Source organism: Chrysochloris asiatica, unplaced genomic scaffold (genome assembly GCF_000296735.1).
Source record: "Chrysochloris asiatica unplaced genomic scaffold, ChrAsi1.0 scaffold00102, whole genome shotgun sequence".
Taxonomy (NCBI): Eukaryota; Metazoa; Chordata; class Mammalia; order Afrosoricida; family Chrysochloridae; genus Chrysochloris; species Chrysochloris asiatica.
In genome coordinates, this window is record NW_006408620.1 from 1,956,752 (window position 1) to 1,977,312 (window position 20,561).

The 20,561-nt window shown below is 44.9% G+C and overlaps 2 protein-coding genes and 1 pseudogene across 2 annotated transcripts in view; 2 read left to right on the forward strand and 1 right to left on the reverse strand.

The window, feature by feature from the left end:
- The window catches only part of EARS2 (glutamyl-tRNA synthetase 2, mitochondrial), a 37,259-nt gene extending 36,942 nt beyond the window's left edge, over positions 1 to 317 (forward strand). Inside the window, exon 9 of the mRNA XM_006867199.1 lies at positions 234 to 317. Within this exon, the coding sequence (XP_006867261.1) occupies positions 234 to 317 (84 nt within the window). The remainder of the gene's footprint in view (positions 1 to 233) is intronic.
- A 5,573-nt stretch (positions 318 to 5,890) lies between these two features.
- Positions 5,891 to 7,309, reverse strand: LOC102821697 (annotated as a pseudogene).
- Positions 7,310 to 15,323: 8,014 nt separating this feature from the next.
- The window catches only part of GGA2 (golgi-associated, gamma adaptin ear containing, ARF binding protein 2), a 38,321-nt gene continuing 33,083 nt past the window's right edge, over positions 15,324 to 20,561 (forward strand). The window contains exon 1 of the mRNA XM_006867237.1: positions 15,324 to 15,423. Within this exon, the coding sequence (XP_006867299.1) occupies positions 15,324 to 15,423 (100 nt within the window). The remainder of the gene's footprint in view (positions 15,424 to 20,561) is intronic.

A 20,561-nucleotide genomic window follows, 5' to 3' on the forward strand; every position in this document is an offset into this window, starting at 1 on the left:
TTTGCCACCTAATGGGGATAGCCGACAGATCAAACACTTACGTAATATGGGAAAAGCAGGCTCCTGGGGCCCACTGGCCTCTGTGAACATTAAAGACCAACACAATAAAAAATGCTCCTTGGAATGCACACAGCAGGTATGGGTTGGGCTTTGGAATAACCTCTGCAGACAGACTGAATCTTCCTCTCTCGGGGTATTTTAAGTAAGATAATGCTTTCTTGTTTTGTTCTCAGCAAGGACCCCCTGTGGCTGAGATGATGGTGTCCTTGGGACCAAAAGAAGTGCGGGAACGAATAAAGAAGGCGCTTTCCAGCTAGAGTGACGCACGGCACTGTGGAAGTGGACCTGTGAGCTCTGTGCTTGGAGACTGTCCTTAGAGAACAGGAGAAGGCAGACTAGGGCCCAGTACAAATGGCACCAAGATGGTGCCTGACTTGAAGATAGGACTTTTTGCTCCCATAAAGATTTCCAGTCTTGGAAGCCCTATACAGGTCACTGGAAGTTGAAACCGACTTGATGGCAGTAGGTTAAGGCCAGTCATTTGATGGGAGTTACAAAAACAATAGCCAAAAGAGCCACAGCGAATCCTTCCCTGCACTGTAGCCCAGTCAGCAGTTGGTAACAACATTTTTGAGCACACACAGTGTATTGTGAGTCCATGCAGGCGCCTCCTCAGCTGATCAGGGAAACCCAGTTCCTTCTTATCTTGACTCTAGAAAGAAAGGCCATGTACCATGACGCAGCAGAGGTAGGTTCATAGAACTGTCACTGTCACAGAAGGGTCAGCTGTCCAGGGTGTGTGACAGCAGCCCAGATGTGAAGATTCCTCAGGTCCGTCAGTGTGGATCTAGAGTAGAAGAGGGTGACTGGCACCAGCAGGGCTGACTTGATGTCGGCCATACTTTGGGGGTGGTATGGGAAGAAGTTACTCATCTATCAAAGGTTTTACACTCTGTGCCTGCACATTGGGGCAGGCTGCTTCTTCTTACCCTGAAAGGCATCTCTTCCTCTCTTCCAATTCTCTAGACCTGGTCCTTGACCTGGAGACCTTCACCCTGCCTATTTACATCTTTTTCTTCAGATCCGCTCTCTTCTGCCTATAACGTGTCACTGCCCAAGGGTTTCTGAAGTTAGGTGTTCTTAGGAACACCTTAGGTAGCTGGGAATGTCTATAATGAAAAGAGGATGGTGGCTACAAACAAAGACTCCGGGCTTAGAGTTTTCCATGTATGGTAGCCAGCCTCTGAGAACGTCACCAGTGTACTCAGGCGTACTCTCTTTCCATACTGAATAGGGCTGACTTGTGTGCTCAGTAAACCACTGAGGAAAGATGGCTTTGACTTTTGAGACTGGGTCGTAAAGTACAGCGTGGCTCTCATCCTATTTTTCTGGATCGCTTACTTTTGAAGAAGCCAACTTCCAGGTCATGGAGACTCCCAAGCAGGCCTATGGAGAGCTGGATGTAATGGGAAAAGGTCCTCCTGTCACCAGCCATATATGTGAGCAACATCAGAAACTGACCTTCCAGCCTGAGTCAAATCTCAGATGCTTGCAGACCCAGCCAGCATCTTGACTACGACCTGCATGAAGAAACCTGAGCCAGGACCTCTTGGCTACAGGACTCTTGGATTTCAGCACACAGATCGTGAAATGATAAATGTTTACTGTTGAAAGCTACTTTGTTTTCCGGTAATTTGTTACCCATCAGTAGATAACTTAACACATACTTATTGCCGGGGAGAGTAGGGAAAGAGGATCAAAGAGTTTGTTAATCCCTGGAGGCTTAGTCATTTCTTTAAAGTATATCAGAGGAGGAGGGACTTCCAGCAAGATGTCAAACTAGGCAGACCCACTACACAGACCCCCTACAAGAAAGGTCTGAGAGACCAAATAAACACACAGATGAAAATCCTGGAATCCTAAACTTCAGAGGAAAGGTTAGAAAAATAGACAGAGTGCTCACTAGGAGAAACTGAGCAGGGACAGTTAAAGAGAGATTGACTAACTGACAAACAGCTAGCCAGATGTAGTCTGACCAACAGAAGGTGGCCTGGCAGAGCAGATTCACACAGGCGACTAAAAAGGTGTGATTCCTTCTGAACGTCAATGGATTAAATGCACCAGTCAAGAGACGTTCATTCAATTCACAATAAAAAACAAAATCAAACAACCAAACCACAACAATCTAGATTAGCTGGAGAAAAATGTCTGCCGTGAGCAGACATTTTTTAAGGACTATCTACGTGGTTGAGTCAAAAATTATCCGCACTCGTATTAAAACACCCATCCACATCCTACCGTTGATGACAATATTGAGGGTATTGTGGTGGTTATGTGCCGTGGAGTCGGTTCCAACTCATAGTGACCCTGTACAGGGTTTCCGAGGCTGTAAATCTTTACCAGAGCAGAAAGCCTCATCTTTCTCCCACAGAACAACTGGTAGTTTCAAACTGCTGACCGTGAGAGTAGCAGCCTGATTCGTAACCACTATGCTACCAGAGCTTCTTGTATCTTAATTTGGGGCAGGAAAATTTGTGTATTGTCAGTCCCTTGGGCAGGGTACATTGAGCATGAATTCATCAACTCCTACTTCACTGCAGACCTCAAACTTCTCTCTAATGCAAAGTGAGGAGCCTTAAAAGAAATGCAAGAATCCCTGAACCCATTAGCTAATGTAGCCGTAGATAACTGCATTGTTGTTAAGTGCTGGTCTGAGTCAGTTTCCATTCAGTGATCTGATAGAGGGTTTCTGAGGAGCAGCTGAACTTGAACTACTGATTTTATGGTTCAAACCAACCTTGCATTCCAGCGTATTAACCTGCAGCACCATACCAGGACTCCTAGATAACCACATAGCACTGAAAATCTGCTTGCCTCTCAGAGCAGTGTCTGTCCCATCATAAATACAACCTGCTGTGTGTACATCAATAATTCTGCAAAAGTCAAGATGCAAACCAATGAAATTCTTAACTGTGCTGTTTGGCTCTGAGAAATTAGGATATCCAGCTACTATCAGGCCTAACTGACTGTATGGGAAACCAGCCGGGGGATGGTGTGGGGGGGGAGTTACTGGCTTTGATTTCTACTCTCTCTCATTCTCACCGTTCTTTTAATCTTAATGCGCATCTATTTGGCCCCAACCTCCTCAATCTACCTACCAGGCTTACTTCCTCCAGGCTCCAGGATGCTCACCTAAAATGCCTCGCCGCCTCCTGGGCCCTTAGCACAGGCAGAGACTTCTACCAGGCTAGGCAGGCTTACAACCCAGTACCAGACTGAAGTAGCTCCAGAAAATGAGAGCTCTGCCCCTTACCCCCAAAAGATTTTTTGTTGCAAGTCTCTCTAGGTTGGGGGGAAACATTAGGGTAAGAGGACAGGAGGAAAATTAATGAAAAAATCAGTAATGGTGGCAGCAAGAAGGATAATAAAACCATAAAAAAATAATAATAAAATAAAAAAACCTCCAAGTACAAAGAACAGGGGACAGATGTAAACAGAAACTATCTCCTTGCCAAGTGGGCAGGCTATAAATGAAGTAACAACAACAACACAGCTATCTTCTTGTGCGGCTGGAACCCAGGGGGTTTATGTACCCTCCCTCTCTATTCAGCTGCCCAACGGGAGTTATTAGCCATCAGCTTCCTATATTATCCTCCCCCTTAACCAGTTTTCAGCGCAGGTGCAAAATATCACCAATAATCCCAACCTGGTGCCATCAGGCCAGACCTGGTCCTCGAACCAGGATCCTGACAGAAGGGTGCATGCATGGACAGTTACTTGAGGTATACCAGATGCCTCCACAAGAGGCTCCATCATGGACACCAGATGCTAATGCAGCACGGGAAAGGAGACAAAAGGAGTCAGAACACGGAAGGGAACTACATAAACAGGAAAGCACGCCCCTTTTTTGGAGTCTGGTGGAAACTGCCTCTGCAGCTGAACCTCTCAGTATAGATACACCTTAGACTGTAAGCAAGGGGGAAGTCTGCTGTCTAGGGCACTTCTCCACTGCAGGCATTTTTCATACTCTAATAAAACTCTTTAATACTTAGGAAACAAGTGTAAATTGCTACAATTCGATGAACTTGACCTATACTTACGGATGTAGTGGCTCAAAATACCAACTGAGAGGGAAGGAGACTTGATTCACATCAAGGATCAATCCTATCCCCCTCTGTACATAAGGTTAATAGGGATGGGCAACTTAGACATGGGCTACCTAAAATGGGGACTATACATGCACAAAGTGGCTGACTTACAAGTTTTCTAGAGGGAATTTAGTTTAAGAGTGTTCAGGGGATGGTAGAATCGCCACTGAATAGTTTTTACTTGTCTAGATGGGTCTGGTGAAAGGAGATGGGGATACGATTCTTACGATTCAATAGTGAGTCATTTTTATGACTAATTGTGACTGTCACAACTGTAAAGGTAGAAATTTTGTAACAAAAAGGGGGGAGTAGTTAATCTTACATTCCAGGAACAGAGGACCCTAGGACCATCAAGGGAGAAGAGCATGAGTGCTATGTGGGACCCTATCCAGAGAAGCAGTGACACCAGAGATGGAGGCAGAGATGGTGACATGGAGAGAAGGAGCAGCTGAGGACTCGAGACTCATGGAAAGAGAAAGGCTGTGTGCTGGCAGCCAGGAGGCAGGCTTGCAGTATGTGTCTTTGGTTGTTTAGATGATTATATATTCCTGAGTGTTTCTGTGCACATCCTCCCACCCCCCCAAATGAAACAGAAGGAATAGAAGGAAATACTGTTGAATGATGATGCACAGAGGAGATTGTAATCATTGCAATGAAATGATGAGTGTAAAACTGATGTTCCCTAATGTAAACTATCACTCAATTCACAATAAAAATTTCAGGAAAAAAACACCCAACACTTTAATACTCTATTTCACAAATTTATAGACTTCTGTAGCCTGACCTGGTATCAGCTCCACAGAACCTAACAACATGAATGCCATCAACTTGTGGCATTTCTGTTCTAGAAATACTAGATAGCTAAGACACTGTGGTATTTTCACTTGCTTCATATGAAACGAATAAGGAAGACCGGAAAAGAATTGATGCATTTGAATTGTGGGGTCCACCAACAGGTTTATTTAAAAAAAGAGGAAGACCCCTAACGAGATGGATTGACACAGTGCTGCAACAATGATTGTGAGGATGGTGCAGGCCTGGGTAGTGTTTGTGTCTGTTGTACACGGGGTTGCTGTGAGTTGGAACTGACTTAGCAATAGCACCTAGCAATAACAACAACACAACTGTGTGAGCCATTGCCTTAATAAAAACCTCTCTATGTATATATACACATTATAAACTTTACTGGTTTTATTTCACGAAAGAAACTAGCCTAAGATACCATCCAGATTGTCTTTACCCTTTTCTTTCCTGCATAACGAACCTGTTGCTAATTAGTCAATTCCTATTCCTAACAACCCTATCGGGCACAGTAGAAATGCACCATAGGGTTTCTAAGGCTGTTAAATCTTATGAAAACACACGGCCTTGTCTTATCTCCTCGTGGGTTTGAACCGCCAACCTTTTGATTAGCAGCTGAGCACTGTGTTACCAAGGCTCTTTTCCTCTTCATAATACTACTTATTACTATATGAAATCATATAGTATATTTGTACATGTTTATTGTCTACTGTGGTAGGGGAGAAAAGATAAATTTCATCGTTAAGTGCCGTAGTGACCCTATATAGGATTTTTTTGTGGGGGGGGTTATCTAATTACTTTATCTGAAGGAATGGTGCAAGTGAGAGAACTGAAGTAGGATGTTCGGGTACATTTTGTAGAAAAGGTAAAGGTAAACGAAACACGCATGTGGTTGCCTTGGTGGTCCAGGAAGTCGCATCTGTGGCAATGGGGAAGTCAGGCTAAAGCTCAGCTCTCTCCATCGCTGTCTCCCAGGTGTGCTTGTCAAGGAGATAACTCTGCCAGGTCAGAATCTGAGTTTCCTATCTTGTGCATGTTAGTTACGTAGTCCCCCAATTCTTTGATGTTTTTCACCTGCTAGTTCAGGCAATGCATTTTAATGAAGGGTTGTTCTTGTTAGTGGCCAGTAGTGACTGATTCATGTTTTTTTCCAAGTGCAGCGCGCACTCCATTGCATTCAGCCCACTCTCCCAGTCATCCCAGTCTGGTTTCTTGATATCCTGCAGGAAGATTCAGCCACCTCATTGGTTCTGCAGCTTCATCAGTTTCTCAGCAGGTTCCCACTCCTCGTGAGATTTGTGCAGAAAATATTTGTCAAGATTCTTCAAAGCCACATCATCGCGGTCGAGTAGTAAAACATGGACAGGTAGAGTAGGAAGCGTGGAGCTTTAGGTTGATCTGGCGGTTGATGGCAGCCTCAGAAACCTGGTTGTTCAGGAGCACCTGAACGGTAGTGGAGGGTGATGGGGAGCAACCAGTTGGGGGAGGCTGCCAGGGTCCATTCAAGCACTGTTGAAGCAGAAGACCTCGGCGACTCTGAGAAGAACATAGCTCCTGTATAGGGTTTTCAAGGAGGGGCTGGTGGGTTTGAGCTGTCGGCTTTGAGGTTAGCAGTCCAATGCTTATCTTACAGTGCCACACCAGATATAAAAGTAGGACAAAAACACAGATCACCTGGGTGAGGGGGATCCTCAATAGAATGCCTGGGTGAATTTCTAAAGTCCTAACTCCATGAACGGAGCTCTGGTAGCGTAGTGGTTATGAATCGGGCTGCCAGCAGTTTGAAACTACCAGCTGCTTTGCGGGAGAAAGATGAGACTTTCTGCTCCCATAAAGATTTACAGCCTCGGAAACCCTGTACAGAGTTGCTATGGGTTGGAACTCCACGGCACTTAACAACTCCATGAGTTGACCTTTTCTAGGACGAAGAGGATAAAAGGAATCTCCTCCCACAACCATGATTGACAGAGGCACTGGTCACTTACAGGCAGGGAACTATTGCAGATAGGAAAGCTTACAGATTGTCCCTGAGGCTCTGGGGCTATGGCATCACAATCAGGTACCCAGGAAATATATTGAGAGGACCTGCTGGGTGAAGAGACCCCAAATCTACTGTTAAATGGACTCTGTTTTTCTAACTGTGGCTGTTCTGCTGTCAGAGGTGCAAGATGTACTCAAGAAAAATTAGCATGTGAACACTTAAACCAGGATACAAGATGGAACTAAGTTCTGCCTGGCTGCAAACCTTCAGATTTCATGCTCTAAAGCCCTACCTTATTTAAAAATACATGAGTGAGGCAGGCAGGAAGTTTGTCTTATCTTGCATATAACCGCATCACCTGGAACATTGCCTGACGCATAATGGCGAATAAGTAAAGGGAGCTTGAGATTAAAAAAAAAAAAAAATGTTTTGAGGGTTTTATTAGATCATTTTCCTCAGACGCACTAACCTTTAGTGGATCTAACTACAAGATTCCAACAGGCTACCAACTTCATTTTCATTTACTTCAGGAAATAGTGTCTCTTTTATAAGATTTATGGATCTAACTACAAGATTCCAACAGGCTACCAACTTCATTTTCATTTACTTCAGGAAATAGTGTCTCTTTTATAAGATTTATGGATCTAACTACAAGATTCCAACAGGCTACCAACTTCATTTTCATTTACTTCAGGAAATAGTGCCTCTTTTATAAGATTTATAAATTTAGTTAGCACTCTGGGCTATTTACCTAGAATTTGCACTGAATCCAGCTATCTGAGAAAGAATGACTTTTGACAAAGACTTAAATGAAATGTAGGGACAGAGGAAATGATTTCATATGGAGGGATGGCTTAGTGGGAACTAAAATTTTAAAAACAGCTGCCATTGAGTCAATTCTCACAGTGACCCCGTATGTGTCAGAATAGAACTGTGCTTTATAGAATTGTTAATGGCTGGTGTTTTGGAAGTAGACCACCAGAGCTTTCTTTCAAGATACCTCTGAGAGGACTTGAATCTCCAATCTTTCAGTCAGCAACCAAGTGCATTCACCATTTTTACTACCAGAAGCTTAGGGACTAACATCATTGCCATCAAGTTGATTGTGAAGCCTTTTGAACCGCAAGCTTGGTGGTTCAAGCTCACCAGCTGCTCCTTAGAAACCCTATACAGGGTCGCTATGGGTCGGAACTGACTCGATGGCACTTAACAACATAACAACAACAACAACTGTGTTATACGGTAGCGTAGTGGTTATGAATCGGGCTGCTAATCTCACAGTCAGCAGTTTGAAACTATCAGCTGTTCCACCAGAGAAAGATGAGGCTTTCTGCTCCCGTAAAGATTTACAGCCTTGGAAACCCTGTGCAGGATGGCACATAACAACAATTGTGTTATGGGGTAGAACTACTCCCTGGGGCTTGTAAGTTAGGTTGGTTCCAACCATCAATTTGTAGGTTAGTAACCAGAGCACTAACAGTTTAGTCCAGAGACCTGTACAAAAGTAGGATTGTTAACATGTTTGTTTTATGATGACTACTTAGAAAACAAAGGAGCTCTGGTAGCGTAGTGGTTACGAATCGGGCTGCGAACCGGAAGGTCAGCAGTTCGAAACTACCAGCTGCTCTGTGGGAGAAAGATGAGGCAATCTGCTCCCGTAAAGATGTACAGCCTCGGAAACCCTGTACAGGGTCGCTATGGGTCGAAACCGACTCGACGGCACTTAACAGCAACAACAACTTAGAAAACAAGGACACTCCTGGTAGCAGGAGGGTCCAGACAAGGAAGCTTTTGATTTTATTCAGGGGTCTCAAAGGACTTCAAAAGTCTGGTAGCATAGAGGGTCACACGTTGGGTTACTAACTGCAGGGTCAGCAGTTTGAGTCCACCAGCCGCTCCATGCAAGAAAGATGAGGTTTTTGCTTCTGTAACGATTTATAGCCTCAGAAATCCTACACAGGCTTGCTATGAGTCTGTACCAACTTAACAGCACATCGCAGACACCACCATCAGAGAACTTCAAGTCAACGCTGAATTGGGTTTTGAGGGATTAGTAGGAGTTTCCCTCAGAGATGAGGATGTGTAGGGTATTACAAGCAGAAGGATGAAAAAGAGAGTATCTTGAAGTCAGGCATGGTTGGCACCAAGGGTAGGTATTAATTTAAGGAAGTGGCCAAGAAACTAGGCAGAGGCTAGATCCAAATGACCCTTTGCCAGGTTTAGGGCAAATAACAAGTGCAGATTCAAACTGGCTTAAACAAGATGTATAATTTGTATTAATGATTAAATTCTTATGGGAGGCTGCAACTGACAGCGGGAGCTCTAACTGCATTTTGAGTCTTGACATAAATTCAGCCTCCATGTGAGTTCATTCTGACCAGTCACCAGCAATGTGAAGAAGCTTTGCTCTCAGGCAGAGTGTGTTGGAAAGTAGATTACAACTCTCCTGGCCACCAGCCCAGGGAGGTGCAGCATTGCCTTAAGGGACATGCTCTTAATGATCTACAGAAGAGCATCATCACTTGGGAAGTTGGAATGTCCTCAGCATTAAGGGACCAGGTAGTCACAGGGTCCTAGGACCAGTTTTGTCAACTTGTCTAATGTGCAGGTGTGTATCCAGTCCTATCATGGGCCTTTGCCCATTTCTCTTGTTCCACCTGCGACAGTGATGAGCAAATCTGCTGCCAATCACGATTTTGTGACATTTCCTTTATCTTATATCTAGTCCTGGTACAGCACTGCAGGATAAGCACTGGACTGCTAACCGAAAGGTCAGCAGTGCAAATCCACTAGCTTCTCCTTGGAAACCCCATACAGGATGACTATGAGTTGGAACTGACTTGCTGGCACTTAACAACAACATAATTAGTTACAAAAGAAGTTCTAGTGACCCTATAGGATAAGCACTGGACTGCTAACTATAAGATGGGCAGTTTAAACTCACCAGCCTTTTTGTGAGAGAAAGATGAGGCTTTCTGTTCCCATAAAGATTTACAGCATCAGAAACCTTACATACGGTTGCTATGAGTCAGAATCAACTCAATGACTATAGGTTTGGCTCTTTATAATTAGTCACATGGCTCTGAATCCTTTGCACAATTTTATGCTGATAGTCTTCCTCATTCAGATGATTTGGCCTTGTCCTGCTTTATCCTGTTACGTTGTTGTTATTAAGTGCCATCAAGTTGGTTCTAACTCATAGCTACCCTGTATAGGGTTTCTGAGGAACAGCTGGTGGGTTTGAACTGCCAATCTTGTGGTTTGCAGTCTATATATTTGAATTTAAGGTATTTTTTTTAAACTAGAAGAGATCCCACATAGCAGGAAGTTTAGGGGTAAGGCAGGCTCCAGGGTTGGTTAATTTCATGCTTACTGATGTCATCCCTTCCCCCTTCCCCCACAATATGCCCCAGCCTCTGTGACAGTTTATGGTTCTCTTGTGCCCCAAATGGACTGCCTGAAGCAATCTGGCCTCTTTGCACTTCCTCCTTTAAGTCTGGTGAGAGAATCACAAGGGAAACTTTCTCCAAAGACCCTCCTCCAGCAGACTTCCTCATTCTTAGTCCATTGCTGCAGTTCCCATAGATGAGTCAGCCTCAGATCCACTCCCTGTGCCTTGAGTGGGATCAGCTTTGTCTTGAGATGCTTGGCTGGGTTGGAAGTGGTAGGTATCTGAACAAAGTGCAGAATTCAGTTAGAGAAGACAAGGGATTGGATCTTGATGAGACGGAAGCTGTGAAGCCATTGAAAAGTTTTAAGCAGGGAAGTGACATCAGATTTATGTTTTCTGAAAATGTTATTAGGGTGTTATTAGGGGCAACCCTTCATTGGAGGAGCCTTGTCTTTGCTGATCAAGAATCATCCGTTTTGTTGTTGTTGTTATTAAGTGTCATTGAGTCAGTTCCGACCCATAGTGACCCTGTATAGGGTTTCTGAGGAGCAGCTGGTGAGCTTGAACCACCAATTCTGCAGTTCAAATAGGTTTTTCAGTCCAGCGCATTAACCCACAGCACCACACCAGGGTTCCAGTGATCAGGTTAGACAGAACATTTCACACAAGCAGAAGATTTTAAGATTTATTGAGAGGAAAAGATCTGGCCAGAGGCGACAAGGAGGGCCCTAGGCAACACTAGCCCTCATCTCCCTGAGTCTTTGGTTGGTTGGGGTCCTTAAAGGATTCTTGGGCAGGGGAGGAAGGAAAGGCTCTCATGTTTATTTGTGAAACTTCCTGGGAAAGATGGGGGTGGGGAAGGGGAGCGGCTAGGAAAATTATGTGCACATGAAGTAAGGGTTCAGAAGGGAGTTGGTTTTGTCCAAGATGGAATCGGCTGTGAAGGAATCTGGGAGTCACTGGCAGGACATATTATGGGATGGCACGCATGTGCTCTGTCTCTGGCTTGCAGTTCAAGCCCTGGGTTGACCTATAATGCCCTACCAGCTCTGGCTCTGCCTGACTTTCCAGCTGCTTGCTCATTCCTGCAACACTCATGCCCACGTGTCTGGTCTTCAACCATGCTAGTTTTCCTTAGATCCTTGGGCATGTCATGTTCCTTCCTGTTACCTGTTGGTACATGAGGGGATTGTAATCATTACTATGAAGCAAAGTATATGATTTGTTGAATGTCAAACTGATGATCGGCTTTGTACACCATTACTCAATTCACAATAAAAATAATAAATAAAAAATAATCAAAAAACAAAAATAAAAAACCACTATTATGGATCTTTCACTAGGTGTATATCTCAAGAAATAGGATATATATACATATATACACACACACACACACACAAGTTCATTGCAACACTCTTCACAATAGCAAAAATTTGGAAACCATCTTAGTAACCATCAACAGAAGAATAGCTCAGCAAAATTTAGTATATACGCACAATGGAATACTATGCAATGTTGAAGAATAATGTTGAATCTGAAAAACACCTCACAACATGGATAAACCTGCTGAGTGAAGTCAATCACAAAAGAACCAATATTGTATAAGACCACTGTTGTAAAAAATTAAGAGTTTTCTTAATTAAAGAAACTTTCTATGATGGTTATGTTACAGGGGAAGGAAAATTATTCATGGGCTCAGAGGGTAGACATGTTAACATGGGTGACTGGGCAGGTAATATACAACAATAGGGAGGTTGACAGAGGAAAGGTGAAGGTAGACACAGGGAGGAATGCAAGAGTTAAAGTGGTGGTGGGTTATGATGTGCCGTGGAGTTGGTTCCAACTCATAGCAACCCTGCATAGGGTTTTCGAGACTGTAAGTCTTTACGGAAGCAGAAAGCCTCATCTTTCTTCTGCAGAACAGCTGGTAGTTTTAAACTGCTGATCTTGAGATTAGCAGCGAATAGAGGTAAATACTGCTAACTGATGGTACATGGAGGGGATTTCAATCATTGTAGTGAAGCAAAGTATATGATTTGTTGGATGTAAAACTGATGATCTTCAAACCTTCACTCAATTCACAATAAAAGTTTTTTTGTTTTTTAATGAAAAAAGATAAGCCCCCTGCCACAAATAGATCTTAGTCTCACAGGGTTATAAAAATTATTTGAAATTTTTTGTGCATGGGAGATTTGTCTTTCCCATTCATTTTTTAATTTAATCATCTATTTATGTCAACATGAATTCGTGAATATTTATCTTCTATTTTAGGTTATAATCCCAAAACCCACTAGTGTTGAGTTGATTCTGGCTCATAGCCAACCCTATTTGACAGAGTAGAAATGTCTCACAGGGTTTCCGAGCCTGTAAATCTTTATGGAAGCTGACTGTTTCATTTTCTCCTGAGAAACAGCTGGTGAGCTCAAACTGTCTACCTTTCAATCTACAGCCCATCTCTTAACCAGTACTACTTTACTTTACTTTGTTGCTTAAATTGTGCCAACTTTGGTCACTAGCAGTTCTTTCAGTCTGTTCCTGTGTCCCCTTGATAACCTCAATCAGTGGGAGTCTGTTTGACCATTTCCTTACTTTCTGGCACGACAAGACACCGTAGGCTTACCTGCATGAATAATTTCTTTTAGAAAGATCATCATCAGCCTGGTCCCTATGAGGTGGAGGTTATAAAGATCCCAAACGTCTGACTTTTCCAAAACGTTACACCATATCCTTGATATTGATCACCACTTCTCCCCTCCCTCAAGTCCCAGGGTTCTGCAACACACTCCAACATCTCACAGAACTCACAACTGTCTAAGGAAATGACTCAAGTAATTCTGTTGTTCCGACCCATAGCGACCCTGTACAGGGTTCCCGAGGCTGTACATCTTTACGGGAGCAGAAATCCTCATCTTTCTCCCGTGGAACAGCTGGTAGTTTCAAACTGCTGACCTTAAGGTTCGCAGGCCAATTTGTAACCACTATGCTACCAGAGCTCCTTCAAGCAATTGTGGAGGCTGGCAAGTCCCAAATCCATAGTTCAGCGATCAGTCTGGAGGATTCTCCTCATCCATGTTGTCTCAGGAGCTGAGAACTCCAAACTGGCCGGGTCAGATGAAAGGCTATTGATGCCCTAGGCTGCAGAAGATGGTGAGCCAGGTCAGGATTTTGTTTGAGTGATTCTTTCTGGGTAGTAAGCACTGGATTGTTAACCTCAAGGTCACCAGTTCAAACCTACCAGCTGCTCTGCAGGAGAAGGATGAAGCTTTCTTTTCCTATAAAGATTTACAGCCTCAGAAACCATATACGGGCTCACTATGAGTCAGGATCCACTCACCGGCAGTGGGTTGTTCCCCTTGTGAAGCTGAAGGAAGTCAGACTTGACCTCCAAGCTCTGTTTTTCAGTAAGTTCTTTAACTGCTCAGTGACTTAGTTTCCACATTTGACAAACGAACATAAAAAGAGTATAATAAGGTCCCCTGGTGGTGCAACAGTTAAGCACCCAATTGCTAACCAAAAGGCAGTCGGTTTGAATCTATCAGGCACTCTTACAGGAGAACAATTTGGCAGTTGGCTTAAGGTAAAGATCTCAGCCTAGAAAACCATATGTGGAGTTCTTCTGTCACCAGGGGTTGAGATTCACCTGGATAGCACAAAACAGTGACCACAATACGGCTATTGTAAGACCTTCATAAAAAAAGAGTAAAATTGTGACAGAGATAAAAACGAGAGAGTGTATTAAAGATTTTAATTACTAGTGAAGAAACTGGTAAGATGTTTAAAATTAGTTCAAAGGAGAATCCACAGAGTAGACATCATGTGTCAGGAATTTTGAAATCAATGTACAAATGGAAGCAACACTGTGTTTTCCACTGGTGGAGAGTTGTCTCTTAAAGAAACAGAAACTTTTCCTGTTTATAGACAAGAAGAACTTTCCATTAATGTTACTTACCAGTGGAGTCTGCTGAGTCAACTGCAGTTTCAATTTGAGCTCCAAAACAAATCCAGCCATATGTATTTCCATCTGAGGGATGCAGCCTGTAACACCCGTGTAGTTGGAAATAATGAAACTCCAGCTGAATGAATGACAATGACTCTCTGTGTACCAGATCCTCTGCTAAATCTAGTAAATGTCACCCATAGAGGAAAACTATACTTCATTTGTTGTTGTTAGTGTCACCGAGTCAGTTTCGACTCATAGCAACTCTGTACAGGGTTTCCAAAGAGAGACCGGTAGCTTTGAACTGCTGATATTGCGTTAGCAGCCTAGTGCTTATCCTACAGCATGGTACCAGGACAGTTCCCAAACAATCAGAATCAGAGACTGCAATAGTGCTAATAGATTTCACAGAACTCCAAATGAAGGGGCTCCTGGAGTCCACTTAGCCACCAAATATGACATTGTTATGTGCCATCAAGTCCGTTCCGACTCATAGCGACCCTGATAGGGTTTCTGAGACTGTACATCTTTGTGGGAGCAGAAAGCTTCATCTTTCTCCCGCTGACTGGCTGGAGGCTCGAACCGCGGACTTTGCAGTTTGCAGTACAGCGCTTATCATACAGCGTCTCCACGCTCCCTCATAGTACGACATGTTGTTTTTATATCCATACACTAAAAAGGAGTCCTGGTGTGGCTCTTGAGAGTTATTGCACTAGACCGTAAAGACCACAAAGTCGGCAGTTCAATCTCACCAGCTACTCCTCGGAAACCCTATGCAGGGTCGCTATGGGTCGGAGCCGACTCGATGCCACTTAACAACAACATTTAAGAGTGTCAGTTGCTAATCTGAACTTGAATTTTATTTTATCGGGAGACCGCATTTCCAAAGCGCACGTAACACGCTGGGGCTGGTGTGCGCAGAGGGCGCGGAGAGGCGGTGCCTAGTGGGCCTGCGTGAGTCTGCCCGTCACGTGCCGACACGCCTGCCGCGTCGGCAGCCAGGAGCGCGCCTGGCCGCGGGGGCAGCGGCAGTTCTGAGGGGTCTGAACGGCGCTGGCACCATCGATGGCGGCGACTGTGGTGGCAGCGGGGTCCGGGCCAGCCGAGGGGACCGAGTTTGCCGAGAGGTCCCCGGGGTCGGCGGCGGCCCTGGAGCTGTGGCTCAGTGAGTAACGGCGGGGAAGTGGGACGCCGCGTCGCGCTCCACGTGAGGCCTGCCTCCCCGCCTCCCTTCGCCTTTCTTCGGACCTTGGGGCGGGCCCAGCGCCCGGGAAGGGGCCTGGAGCTCGGTGCGTGTGGGAGGGTCTCCCGAGGCCGCGGGCTCTGCAGATTTGTGGCAGGGAGCGCCGCGCCCCTCCACCCTGGTAGTGGCCTTCGTTCTTCCCATGGCCGGCATTGTGCTGAAAACGTTTCAGCTATTGTTGACCCTCGTTGTTGTTGTTAAGTGCCGTCGAGTCGGTTCTGACCCATAGCGACCCTGCATAGGGTTTCCGAGGAGCGGCCAGTGAGCTTGAACCGTCGACCTTGCGGTTCAAACCGACATTGCAGTTTAGTGCATTAACCCACAGCACAGGTACTCCCGACCCTCTTTGTTGTTAAGTGCTATGGAGTCGATTCCACCCCATAGTGACCCTGCATAGGGTTTCCAAGGAGTAGCTGGTGAGCTTGAACCAGCAACCTTGTAGTTCAAACGGCTTTGCAGTCTGACGCATTAGCCCACAGCGCCAGGACTCCTAAATGACCAGTTGTTGATGTTAGGTGCCATGGAGTTGGTACCAACTCATAGCCACCCTATGCACAACAGAACAAAACCCTGCCCGATCCTGGGCCAACCTCACTACTGTTGTCATTCTTGAGTCCATCGATGCTGCCACTTGGCCAATCCATCTCGTTGGGGGTCTTCCTCTTTTTCTCTGACCCTCCACCTTACCAAACATGATATCCTTCTCCAGTGACTGGTCTCTCTTGACAATATGTTGGAAGTATGAGAGGTGAAGTTTGGTCATCTTGGCCTCCAAGGAGCACTCTGGCTGCACTTCTTCCAGCAACGGAGAAATGACCCTCATTAGGACCGCAGCCTCTTACAATCTCTTTGGAGCTGATAAAGTTCTCTATCTTGCTGCTGCCTTTAAGGCCAAACAATCCCTAAGTCTGCCTCTTGTAGATGTTTTTTGTAACCAGACTTCTGATGTGTATTGTCCCCTGTAAGGTCCAGGACAATCGCTTTATAACGTTTCCGAGGAGTGGCTGGTGAGTTTGAACCTCTGACCTAAAGGTTCAAACCAACCTTGCAGTCCACTGCTTAGCCTACATTGCCACACCAGGATTCCAAAGAAAAGGCTGTTGTTGTTAAGTGTCATCAAATCAATTCAGACCCATAGCGATCCTGTATAGGGTTTTCAAGGAGTGGCTGGTGAGCTTGAACCACCGACCTTGCAGTTCAAACTGACTTTGCATTCCAGAGCATTAACCCACAGTGCCACACCAGTGCTCTTGTTTTACTGATGAGGAATTGAGGTCCTGAAAGGATAAGGAATATGTCCCTTGCATTGCAAGCTAAAGGTTGGTGTGCGGGGCTCTGTGTAGTTGCTGGGGATTCTGAGATTGGTCACACAGGCCCCTTACTGGCATAGACTCCTTTTTTAGTGGGTACAAATACCCTAAAATTAACCAGAATGGGAGAGGGGTTCTGGTGTGGTGGTAGGAGTTAGTTACTTGGGAAATGTCACAACACACATAGCATTTGAGTGGACAAAGGAAGCAGTTGTATTCTGTGCTACCACCTTTACAAAAGCTGAGGGACAAGAAAATGCAGAATATTCTGGTGACTAGAAGTAGGTCTGGTAGCGTAGAGGTTACGAATTGGGCTGCGAACTTCAAGGTCATCAGTTTGAAACTACCAGCTGTTCTGCAAGAGAAAGATGAGGCTTTCTGCTCCTGTAAAGATTTACAGCCTCGGAAACCCTGTACAGGGTCGCTATGAGTCGGAACCGACTCCACGGCACACAACAACAACAACAACAAGAAGTGTTGCTGGAATGCAAGTTCTAAAGAGCAAAGAATGTGGAAATGAGGCTGCACAGCTAATTGAGACAAGATCACTGAAGTCTTGTATGCTGCAGAAAACCAAAACCAAAAACCAAATGTCTCCACTGTCATGGAGTGGATTCTGACTCAGCGACCTTGTCTGTATAGGATTGCTGAGACTAAATTGTTGCAGGAGCAGACAGTCTCATCTTGCCCCCTCGGAGGCTGGTTAAACTGTTTAATAATATTTAGAGGCAAAAGCAGTAGTGCCCTTTGGGAAGCTACAGGTGGAGTCAGCAGCCTTGATGATTTGGAATAGAGGCAAGAGAGCGGAAGCTGGGATGGACCCTAGGTTTCAGGCTTAGTTGAGTGGTTACGGTTGCCTGGGTTAGGAAGAAAGAAGTAGTTGTGAGTTTGAGGTGCTCTGGTGCACTCAAGAAGAAATGCTCTCTTAAACTAACTTCTAAGGTCACTTTATAGCTAAATAGTAAATTGGCTTAAAATATAACGATTATTACTGCTCAATTCTGTGCTCCTTTAAAAAAACATAAGAAACCAAATGGTCAACAGTTATTTTAAAAGAAAGACTGCGAATGGCAGGTGACAGGTAACAGGACGGAAGTGAGAATGTTCACACACTGTGAAGAGTGTAACCAGTGTCACTGAACCACTTAGCTAGAAATTGTTGAATGGAAGCCTAAATTGCTGTGTAAGTCTTCACTGAAATCAAAATAAAATGTTATTTAAAAAAAAAAAAAGCAGCGCTCTAGGCAATTGATTAGCTCCAGAGAGGATCCGACCTCAAGGTAGAATTTGGGAGTCAGCAGCTTGCTGGCAATCTGCTTACCTAGGGAGGGGTGTGTACATTCAGAAAAGCAGAGGTTTGGACATGGAACATGGAAACCCTAGCCTTCAAGGGGTTGTTAGAGGAGCAGCCTGAAGACAGGGTGTAGGGGAGAGCCAGATATCAAAGGAAGGGCGTGGCTGGTAGTTTTGATGTGGAAAATGGAGTAGGATGAGGAAAGATAAAGAAAGCCTGATACTAGTGACTAAAGTGTGTTTTGACGTATCTTTGAGTTAGTGGTGAGGACAGTAGGTAGTTGGTTTAGGAGTTGTGGAGACCCTAGTGGTCCTGTGGGTTAGGTGTTGGGCTGCTCACCGTGAGGCCATTCTTGAGGAGAAAGATGAGTCTGTCGGCTCCTTTAAAGATCTACAGTCTCAACAAGATGGCAGAGGGTTTGGTTTGGTTGGTTTTGGAGAACTGTAACAGGTTTTAAATTGAGTTGCAAAAAAAGTGAGTAATAGGGTGGGAAAGATAACAACTGGCAGATGACCCAGATGGAGATCAGAGTTCATGTCATAGAGTTCATGCCCTGCCCCAAGAAAAGGGTGACACGGGCCCAAAGGTGCTAGCTCTTCTGGGGTTTCAAGAAGTAGAAACCTGCATTTCTGTGTGAAATCTCAGTTTTTACAAGTTGGCAAGTACTTTGAAATAGAAAATTTGGCTGGTGCAGGCTAGGCAGAATTCATCTGTTGGGAGGATGTGGCCACTGGTCACCAGTTTTTATTTTCATGGTGCTTGAATGTGGAAGAAAGAAGAGGGGGCTTCAAAGGAGAGGGCAGATAAGAGCCTTTTGATTAAGGGCAGAAAGGGGCTGAAAGGTACTGCAGGAGATTAGAGGCCAAGCAGAAAGGGGCGGCTTGGGCTCACAAAGAGGAAGGACATCCTTTGGTTTCCGAGGGCTGAGGGAAGGAGATAAAGATGATTGCTCAGGCAAGTTTATCAGTGCCCCCTACTTCCTGCCCCCATACCAACACTACCACCTAGGAGGCTACCTGCTGAACGTTAAGGCTGTGGTGGAATAGGGGTTTGAGGACCATGTGGATGCTTGTGAATGGCTGGTAAGAGGCACAAAAGGGAGCCCAGCTGGACAAGAACTGCTTTTCAACCTTGGCACTATTGACATTTTAGGCCCCACAGTTCTTTTTCATTAGAGGCTGTTGTGTGCATTGTAGTATGTTTTGCAGCATCCTGTAGAATTTAGTGTCCTCAGAACCAACTCGATGGCACTTAACACCAACAACATTCACTAGATGGTTGGTAGAGTGTTAGTGAAAAAGGGAAGACTCTCAAGATGGGTTGACACAGCTGCTGCAGTAATGTGTTCAAGAGTGTGGCCTGGCGTAGAACCAGGCACTGTTTTCTTTTGTTGTACATAAGAGTCATTATGAGTTGGAACTGACCTGTGAGCACCTAACAACAACAACCCATTAGATACCAGTAGCACACTCCTCTCCGCAGTCATGACAACAAAAAGTATCTCCAGAGGTTGCCAAATACCTTCTGGGAGGCGAGAGGCACAATTACCTCCCCACACTTGAGATCCATCACATTAGAAGGCTGGTGGAGTGTTGATGGGACATTAGAAATGTATAGTTGTGCGATTTTCCTCTCTCCAACTGTGGGGACAGAGAAGGTGAGCTGTGTCTTTAAACCAGAGTTGCTGGGGGAGAGTTCTGGGGAGGTAGAGGAGGTGTAGTGGAAGGACAAGGGGGTTGAAGGGCTGATGGTGTGGGAGGACAGCGATGTGGTAAAGGGAGTCACTTAGATCTAGGCCCCATGGAAAAGGAAATGAATCTAGATGGGGGCAGAGGAAGGTTGAGCCCAAGTCATTGGCAGATCTCGCTTCAGTAAACAAGGCAGCAGTGTCTTTACATTGGGAATAGGAGTAGCACAAACCTAGCTTTGGGTGGTTGTGAGGATCCAAGGAGTTCTTACTTGTAAAGCATTTAGAACAGTGCCCGGTGAGGAGCAAGTCAGCAGTAAGTGCTAGGTATTGTCATTAGCTTTTAGTTGCAAGTGATAGAAAACTTATATTGGCCTCAAGAAAAAAGCAAAGCTCAGGTTAGGGCTAGGCTAACTCAGCCTAGAAGTTCCATGATATCACCACGGTTCCATTGTCTCTGTTTTGTTCTGCCCCTGCAGTAGTCCCAACAGAAATAATTTATCCCTGTTGTTATTCTCAGTAAAGGTAGTGGTTTCCCTGGCTCCTGGTCCAGGTTGGTTGCTCTGTCTGTCCTGAAATCAGGATAGTCGGGAGGTGTGGCGCTGTAGGATAAGCACTGGACTGCTAACCACATAGTTCAAGCCCACCAGTGTCTCCTTGGAAACACTATAGAAGGTTGCTATGAGTCAGAACAACCTCTATGCAGTCCTTTGGTGGGAATTACAAAGGCTAAAGCTAGATCCATATCAAGGAATTCACTTGTCTTACC